Here is a 9,042-nt window from a genome sequence, read left to right on the forward strand (position 1 = left end):
GGAGGTACACGGGGTCACCATCACGGGAGGTACACGGGGTCACCATCACAGGGGGTACACGGGGTCACCATCACGGGGGGTACACGGGGTCACCATCACGGGATATACACGGGGTCATTATCACGTGATGTACACAGAGTGACATCACATGATATACGTGGGGTCACCACCACAGGATATACACGGGGTTACAATCATGGGATGTACACGGGTCACCATCACAGGATGTACACAGGGTCACAGTGGGTCAGAGCCACTTCTCCAACAACAGCAGCGCTCCCTGGGGCTCCTTTGATTGAATTTCAGAGCCCAGAGCCATCAAGTCAGTGCTGACTCCTGACAACCCTCCATTGACTTTCCAAGGCTGTAAATCGTCATGGGAGGAGAGTGTCCGTCTTAACCCTGGGGGCACCTGGTAATTTAGAACTGCTTTCCATTTGGTTGGCAGTGCAGCCTGCTGTGAACTACACCACTAGGCCAGATTGCTGCCCGCCGGTGCCGTACAAGCTGTGGTCCCATGAGGTACGTGTGAGCACGCTTGCTCCTCTGCGGCTGACCAGCGCGGGACGTTATCAGACTGCCACATCTCGGCCATCACGAAAGGGAAAATGAGTGTCTCGTGCAGCCCTGCTTTACTTCTTTCTTATCACGGAGTGAGCGTCTCTGCATATATTCCAGTCGTTGGTAGTTCCCTTCCATGAAGTCTTCATATCCTTGGCTCATTTTTCTGTTGGTTTGCTAACCTTTTTCTTATTGGTTTGTGACAGTCTTCTGGTATCAGGAAAATTAGTTCTTTGTCCGTGACAAGAGCTGCACATATTTACCCTTTGTGAGGGTGGGTTGTTTTGGAAGAGGAGTTTTCTTTTTTTTCCTCTCAGAACTTTTATATAGTCGAAGGCATCAATCTGTTTGGTGACCGTATGGCTTTTGTGTCAGGAACCCTGGTGGCACCGGGAATTAGACCGGCTGCTATCCAGAAAGGTCAGCGGCCGGATCTGCCAGCTACTCGGTGGGAGACAGATGTGTCTGTGTGAAGATTAGAGTCCCCGGGACCCTGGGGAGCGGTTCCAGCCCGCCCTGCCGGGTCGCTGCGCGCAGTGTGGCTTTTGGTGTGGGGATTATGTGCGGTACTTAGAACACACTTGGCGAGTCCATTTATCTTTGCCAAGATTATGTATTGTAAACTTCACGTGACTTCCTTTTCTGCTTCCTTAATAATACCATTCCTCCTCTTGAGAACTTCGATCCACCCGGCACCTGTTTGGAGGTGAACTGTGAGGAAGAGATTTGACTTCACTGCCCATCCGCTAAGGCTCCCCGGCTGTTTCCAGACCCTGTTTTGAGTAGCTGCTCTTTTTTCCCCCACAGACCTGAAATTCTGGCTTCTCTGTTCGTTTCCTCATTCCATATGTGTCTGAATCTGTTTCTAGTCTGCTCCTTTGCCAGTCTGTGGAGATAGCAGCGCACTGTTTTAATTATTGCAGCTTTATAATATAGCTCAACATCTGGTGATGCCAGTCTAGCCTCATTGCCACTTTTCCAGAATTTTCTTTTATGGTTTTTTGTTTGTTTGGGTTTTTTTTTTAGTGTTTTATTGTTTGGGGTGGGGTATTTGTTTGGGTTTGGTGTTTTGTTTTGTTTTAGTTACTTTTAATTTTTTGTGTGAACATTAGAAATACTTTCTCTAGTTAAAAACAAAACGTGTGTGTGTGTGTGTGTGTGTGTGTGTGAGAGAGAGAGAGAGAGAAGCTGAGGAAGAGTTTAAGAAGACGGTGTCTGTATAACTCAGGTTCGTTCTCTCCGTAAGTTCCCATCCACTCCCAGGCATGCCTGTCCCACCAAGGAGGAGAGCAGCAGGGTGGTCGTGGACAGTTGTACAGGTTGTCTACTGAACAATCCTGGGACTGCGGCGGAGGGGAACTGCTGCTCAGCCGCCGGCTGTGTTCTCTGGGTTAACCTGGCATCTCTACGTTTGTTCAACAGTCACAATAGCCACCCTTGCTGCAGCCCACGTCAGGCACTGTTCTAAGTGGTTTATGGTTTTTACTTTATTGCATCCTTAGAACACACAGACAGCTAGGGAGACTGAGATGCAAAGAAATGAAGCCTCTTGTCCAGAGTCAGTGTTTGATGTTCCCCGTTTATGGTAAATGTATCAGTCCCCTCAAACACACACAGAGGCAGATACCTGCAAATACACATGAGCACATTCACACAGACATGCGCAGAGACACACAGACAGAGACACCCACATACATACACAGAGACACTGGGACACCCATCAGTAACACACACACAGTGATTTCTGCCAAGCCCCCTGTTATCTGGCTGATTTTGATGTAACAACGTTCCACCAGGTTTCTGAGGTTGTGATTTTGTCCTGAGAGAAACTGCCCGTCTTTTCCCACAGAGCACCTGGTGGATTCGCACACACACTCCTAACACCTCTGCTGTCTCCTCCTTTAACTGGGGCAGGCCGAGCAGGGAAGCCGTGCTCTCATTCCTGGGTACCCTGCAAGACACCTGCACCCAGATCCCTGCAGGGCACCTTTCGGAAGTGGGCTGCCTGCGCTGAAGGGCTGTGGGAAGAAGAGGTAGGTGAGCTGTTACCTGTCTGTCCAGCTCCCTCTTCCTGCTGGAGCATCCGTCCCCCATCTCGACTCTGCTGGGGCTACTACCCCCCAAGCTCCAGCCCAGCCAGCACCTGCTCGCTCCCACCCCCTTCCCCTTCCCCAAGCCATTATCTCCTGCAGCCCTGGAATCAGCCCATTCAAGCAAAAGGCTTTTGGCTCCAGGCTGGCACCCCCGGGAGATCCTGAGGAATGAACAGACAAATGCAGCCCTGAGAGCAAATTGCCCAGTGAGCAGGTTTACAGAGGCCTGGTGTCTGGGTGCAGAGCTGGTGTGCGTTCACGTGTGTGTGTGTGTGTGTGTGTGTGTGTGTACGTGTGTGTACGTACACGCAAGCCCCACCACCCTCTGCCCGTCTCCGACTGTTCCGGCTCTGCGTCAGCCCCCATCCAGGGGACTTAATCACTCCAGGGCTGAGAATGTTATTGTTTTAAAACAAACGAGTGATGACAGGAACTAAGGGAGGGTTTTTAAAAACGCGATTCAAAGGGCTCTTGAAAGCTGCAGGGGAATATGAATGCGCCTTTGAAGGGCGAGCGCGCCCCATTCGTTAAGCGGGGAGCAGAGAGGGCTGCTCAGGCTGTAGCAAGGCGTTCTCCTTAGAAAATGGGTGCCCGCCGGCTTCTCCGCCCTCCCAGTGCCCAGCCAGAGTGGGCGAGGGTCCGGAGGCATGGCTGCAGGTGGACGGAGGGACAGGGTGAGCAGGGTCACCTCCCTCGAGGACCTGTCGTCAATGGGGCACCTTTGCGATTGTCTTCAAGGCAGTAGGTTCACGTGACGGTTGTTAAGAATGTTGGAAAGACAGGCAAGTGAGCGGTGTGACGGAAACGCGAGTGGTCAGGACCCAGTGACAGTGGTCATGTGCAGGAGTGGGTGCTCCAGCCACAGTCAGTGCAGCCCCCTCGGGTGTATCCCCCTCCTGGCTAGCGCCAGGTGACTCTCTGGTGGCCCCTACCCCCAGTGAAGCCCAGTGGCAGGATTGGGGATTTGATGAGGACTTCTCCACACACTTGTTAGTGACCCACTCGTAACGCTGATGCTTTGCACATTAGGATGCAGGGAGTGGGGGTGCTCTGCCGTGGAGCCGGCTGACCGGGGCCCAGCGGTCCATTCTGGCCCCTTCTCTTGAGTTGCACGTGTGTGCTGGAGCCCGCCCGGAGGACTTGGCTTGAAAACCACGAGGCCCAAAACTCTCTCCACCTCAAAGTGCAAGGACAGACGTTGGGGCCCAGGTCCCCAGACCTCCCTGTTGCTTTCTGGAGGCTAGCGTGGGATGCAGGTGAGGTGGTGAGGCACCCACATCCAGCTGGCGGGCCAGCCTGCCGTCTGTCTGGGTTCCCTCTGTCCAGCACTCCCCCTCCCTTCTTCTCTTCCTCTTTTTTCTTTGGATCCAGTTGTTAGGACAAAAGAGCTCCTGGTTTCCCACCCTCTGCTTTCACAGGCAAGTCCCTGGATGGCGCAGATGGATAACAAGCTTGGCTGCTAATCTGAAGCTTGGAGGTTCAAGGCCTCCCAGAGAGACTCTGAGGGCAAATGTAGAGGAAGTGGGTGATATTCCAGGCACAGGAAAGATTGTACCCTTGGTTTCAGGGTTCTCTTCAGTCTTGGGAGCACAGGACTCGAGCTTCCTCCTGTTACCTCCCCTCCAGCTTCTCTCAGCCTTATCTTCCTTTGCAGTTTACACCCCGTTTGGTCCACGTGTGAAAAACATCCTTCCATCCACCCTGGAAGGAAAATTGCAGACACAAAGCATATGGAATGGATGGGAATCTCAGGTGGAGAGAGAAGGAAAGTGATGTAACAAGAAGGTGGGCAGCAGGGACAGATGGCCCTGGAGTGGCCCCTGGGGAGAGGACAGGCAGGGAGGGGCAAGTGGGAGCCTGCTTATTAGGCACGGAAGTGCCCCCCTGACTGTGAGAGACTGAGTGAGGCTCCAGAGAGACGGAACTGACTGATCCAAGTTCAGATCCTTCCCAGCTGTGTGTTAAACAAGTTACCTCACTGCTACCTGTTCTACCTATTCAGGTGTTTCTAGAGTACAAGTGAGCTAACGCATCTAAGTAAGCAGGTGCTAACTGGTGGCTCTCTGTCTCTGTTTCCTGCAGATGACGTGTCCCCTTATTTCAAGACAGAGCCGGTGCGGACTCAGGTGCACCTGGAGGGGAACCGCCTGGTGCTCACTTGCATGGCCGAGGGCAGCTGGCCGCTGGAGTTCAAGTGGCTCCATAACAACCGAGAGTTGACCAAGTTCTCCCTGGAGTACAGGTAAGCCCCTCTTCCCCCGCTGCTTCACAGATGCCAGCTCTCCTGTGTGCAGTTCAAGTTGGTATCAGGACTGGGGGCCGGAGAAGTGGGCTGGGGGGACATCTGGCCATAGGCTCCCACTCTAGTGCAAAGGCTGTCCTGGTGATGAAGTGATTAAACGCTTGACTACAAGCTGAAACCCCCTAGGAAGAAAGACGAGGCAGTCAGATTCTATAAAGGTTGACTGTTTGGGGGAACCCTTGGGGCAGTTCTCTGCTGTCCTGTGAAGTCGCTATCTGACAGAATCAACCTCGTGCTGACGGGTTTGGTTTTTCTGGTTATCTGCCAAAGGCTTCACCTCTCTGGTAGTTAGAATCCACTGGCTGCTCCCAGGGAGAAAGGTGAGCTGTCCCTGCCCGTGCAATTTACAGCCTCAGAAACCCGGTGAACCGTCAGCAGTGAGTCACTTCTGACTTGACAGGGATGAGTGAGGCTTTCCTTCTAAGGATTTCCGGTGGCAGAGCTGGTTAAATGTCAGGCTGCTAATACAAAGGTTGGAGGGTCGAATCCACAGGACGAATCTGTGGGAGAAAGATGTGGCAGTTCTTGCAAACCTTATGAGTAGTTCTGCGCTGTCCTGCAGGTCTGTTGTGAGTTGGCATTGGCAGATGGCAGTGAGGTATTATTGGCTTTGTTTTGGGGGCTTGGGGAAGGCAACCCTGCCCCAGCTGTGAGAAGATCTTGCCGAGATAAGTCCAGCAGAGATGGCAGAGTGGTGGCTGGCATCCCTGCCCTGATAGGTGGACAGAGAGGATTGGGGAGGGGAGAGAAGACTGGCTCCCAGCATCTTTGACCGTGACCATGGCTGTGACCAAAGTCCCTTTGTCTCTGCTCACAGATAAGAACTCTCTATCTCTAAAGTAGGCTCTGGACCCTGTGGAGGATTATGGACATGCAACAATGTGGGAGAGACATCTTTTTAGGGAACAGTTCAGGTGGGATATGGAGGTGGCCCTCCCAGGGCTCCTGAACTAGGCTAGACTGCAGAGCCAGGAGAGAGCAGAGATGAGTAAAGGACCAGGGTCTCAGCAAGGGCAAGTTCACTGCCAGAAATGGGAATGAACGAGAAGCTTGACTTCTCCAACGCAGCCTTTCCTGTGGCCTCGCAGAGCAGGGAGGAGCTCGCCTCCCTCTCTCCCTCCCTCCTGCTCTTATCCTCCCATCTCTGCCTTTTTTTATTGGCTCCCAACCTGGTACTGGTGATTAATCCCTGGCCTGATATACATAATCGGTTTTGTTGGAGAAACAAGATTGTCTTGCCCTGGGGATGGTGATACGAATCTGCCGCCAGGGACAGGAATGCAGATGAGAGGAGGGGGAGTTAATGTTGTTCCTGTAGAACCATCGGATGCTTTATGAGGCGAGGATACCAGAGTTTAGGGTTACTTCCAGGGAGGAGGGGGATGAGCTTCGGCCCTGATCTAGACTAGATTGTCTAGTGTGAGGTGTGGTCCTGGTGGCACAGAATGGAGAGGGAGGGGCCAGGGAAGGAGGACTGTCCTTGACCCCTGTGGAGGGAGAGAAGCCTGGACCAAGAAGCAGAAGGCTCTTAGCATGGTCACTCTAGGTCTTTCACCAAGAGCCTACAGGGAGACCAGAGGGACCTCGCTGTGCAAACCCTGGAAAAGTTTTCACTTAGGGACCCAGAGCTGTACCTGGTAGCAGCCTGGCACAACAGGTTCAGTTTTCACCACCCTTGTGAAGAGTCTCTGCTTCTCACCTGGAGTGTGCATGTGCTTGGAAATGAGAACACCTGGAATGTGCAGATGGTACACCATAAGTAGAAGTGGTGCTGGGGCCGGCTGGCCTGCCCTTGACCTCCAACAGTGTGGGGCTTTGGCAGGAGGAGAGTCAGTGCTTGGTGTGGTCCAGAGCTGCTCTTTGGCTGCCCTTACATACCTAAGACCCAAGGAAGTAATTTCCGGCTGACTAAGGACCATATCTGCTCATGAGGGGACAGACTGCCTTGAGAAGCAGTCAGTTCTCTGTGCTGAAGGCATCACAGTAGAACTCAAAGTCCATCTGTGTGAGGATGACGGTAACAATAATAATAATCGTTGTCAATGAGGAAAAATGCTATATAAGCCAATGTTGTGGTGTACACTTTGTAATCATTTCATTCATTAATCCTGCCCGCAATCCTATGAGTAGGTTTATTCCCATTGTACAGATTAGGAAACTGAGGCTTAAAGGGGTTGAGTCATTTACACAAGGTCAGCTTGCTGAGCTGCACTCCAAATCTGCATCACCTGACTCTACAGCAGAAATTCTGTACCTTCCACCCCACTCGCTCTCCTAGAGGGGTGAGGGTGGGGGGGTGAGGGCTGCTGGGGCAACAGGTCTTCTAGGTTTTTATTAACTGTGCTGTGCAAAGTCTAAAAAACAAAGCAGAGATGAGATCCACTTTGGATCTTCATTCAGTAGATATAATGGAGGGAAATTGCATGAGCTGCCACTGGTGACGCTTTGCTTCCTTAATCCCGTGAGAGTTCACATGGCCTGGGGTGGCTCACATGTCCACATCTGCTTAGGAATGTCCTGCAATCAAAGCGTGCTGTGGTCAGATAAGGTCTCTGTCCCTCGGTTTGCCTTTCCAATGCTTTCTAGCTGTTTACTTTTTATTTTGTAAAATTTCAAGGCTTAGAAAAATATTAAGAATGATGCCATGCGCACCTTTCCACATCACCAGGTATTAATATTTGGCCTCATCTGTTCTTTCTAGTTCATTTCCTTTCCACAGTTTTCGGCTCAACTATGAAGAATTTGTTACAAACATTATGTTGCTTCACCCCTAAGTAGTATTTCCTAAGAACAAGACATTCTCCTACAAAACCACAATCCAGCTTTCACACTTGGGGAATTCAGCACTCTCTGCACTTGTCCTAATTACATCTTTTATGGTCATTATTGTTGTTGTCCAATACAAGGCTTCATCAAGGACCAGACATTGCGTTTCGTTGTCATGGCTACTTAGACGTCTTAAAAATCTAGAACGAATCTTTCATTGCTTTTTCACATCTTTCATGTTGATTGTGACAGTGACTTTTTTTTTTAATCCAGCTGGTTCACTTTTTTTATTGTGATTTGAGTGAAATTTTATGGAGAACATTTGTTTTCCATTCAGCCATTCATGCGCATTTTGCGTTATGGCCTCAATTACCGCGCCCACAATGTGACAACGTTCTTTTCACCTCTTCCCTGTGATTTTGGTTCTCATTCATTTTTCTAGCCTCTCCCTTCCTGCCTCATGGGTTTCATCACCGGGCAAATGCTGCCCTTTGAATTTTGTAGGGTTGGTTGTTCTAAGGAGAGTGTGCTTCCCTGATACTGTTGTTCATCTTTCTAGTCTGTTTTGGGGCTGCAGGTTGGACCACAGGGGTCCCAGCTGCCTTGGAAAAGCATCTCACAATGTGCATTAGTCCCATTACAGCTTCGTGACTAGTCTCACCTCAGATGTTCAAACAGGACGCTTGCTTGGGTGCAGTCTTCTCTATACCTCTCACTCGTGTACCATCAAGCGAGAACCAGCCCATAGCGGACCCTCTGGTGGGTTTTCAGAGGCAGTCAATCCCATGGGAGGAGATTGCCCGTCTCTTTCCTACAGAGAAGCTGGTGGATTAAAAACACACACATCTGCATTGACAGTGCAAGTCCTTCAAATTCTTCTCACTGTTGTTGTTTGATGTTGTCAAGTTTAAGACCACTTATAGCAACCCAGCGAACAACAGACCTGACCTGTGCTATCGACATTATCTCTGACACACTTGACATTATCTCTGACATCAGTCCATCTGACTGAGGGTCTTCCTAGCCTTCGCTGACCCTCCGCCTTTCCAAACATGATATCCCTTTCCAAGAACTAGCTTCTCCTAACAATATGTCCAAAGGATGAGCGATGAAACTTCACCATCTTTGCCTCCCCGGAGCATTCTGGCTACATTTTTCCCCAAGACGTACCTGTTCTTTTGGCGATTGATGGGCTATGCAGGCACGAATTTACCCCCTTTTTTTTGTTTTGTTTTGTTTTGTTTTCTCCCCCTCCACTAGTTTATTTACAAAACTTGAATACAAATTCAAACAAATTCTTTCTATTTCCCTCACCCCCCC

At 50.7% G+C, this 9,042-nt stretch overlaps 1 protein-coding gene across 1 annotated transcript in view; it reads left to right on the forward strand.

The window, feature by feature from the left end:
* SDK2 (sidekick cell adhesion molecule 2) overlaps positions 1 to 9,042 on the forward strand; it is a 270,400-nt gene that overhangs the window by 77,323 nt on the left and 184,035 nt on the right. The window contains exon 3 of the mRNA XM_006886394.1: positions 4,737 to 4,896. Within this exon, the coding sequence (XP_006886456.1) occupies positions 4,737 to 4,896 (160 nt within the window). The remainder of the gene's footprint in view (positions 1 to 4,736; positions 4,897 to 9,042) is intronic.

Source organism: Elephantulus edwardii, unplaced genomic scaffold, assembly GCF_000299155.1.
Source record: "Elephantulus edwardii isolate Elephantulus edwardi_28Jun2011 unplaced genomic scaffold, EleEdw1.0 scaffold00048, whole genome shotgun sequence".
Classification (NCBI taxonomy): domain Eukaryota; kingdom Metazoa; phylum Chordata; class Mammalia; order Macroscelidea; family Macroscelididae; genus Elephantulus; species Elephantulus edwardii.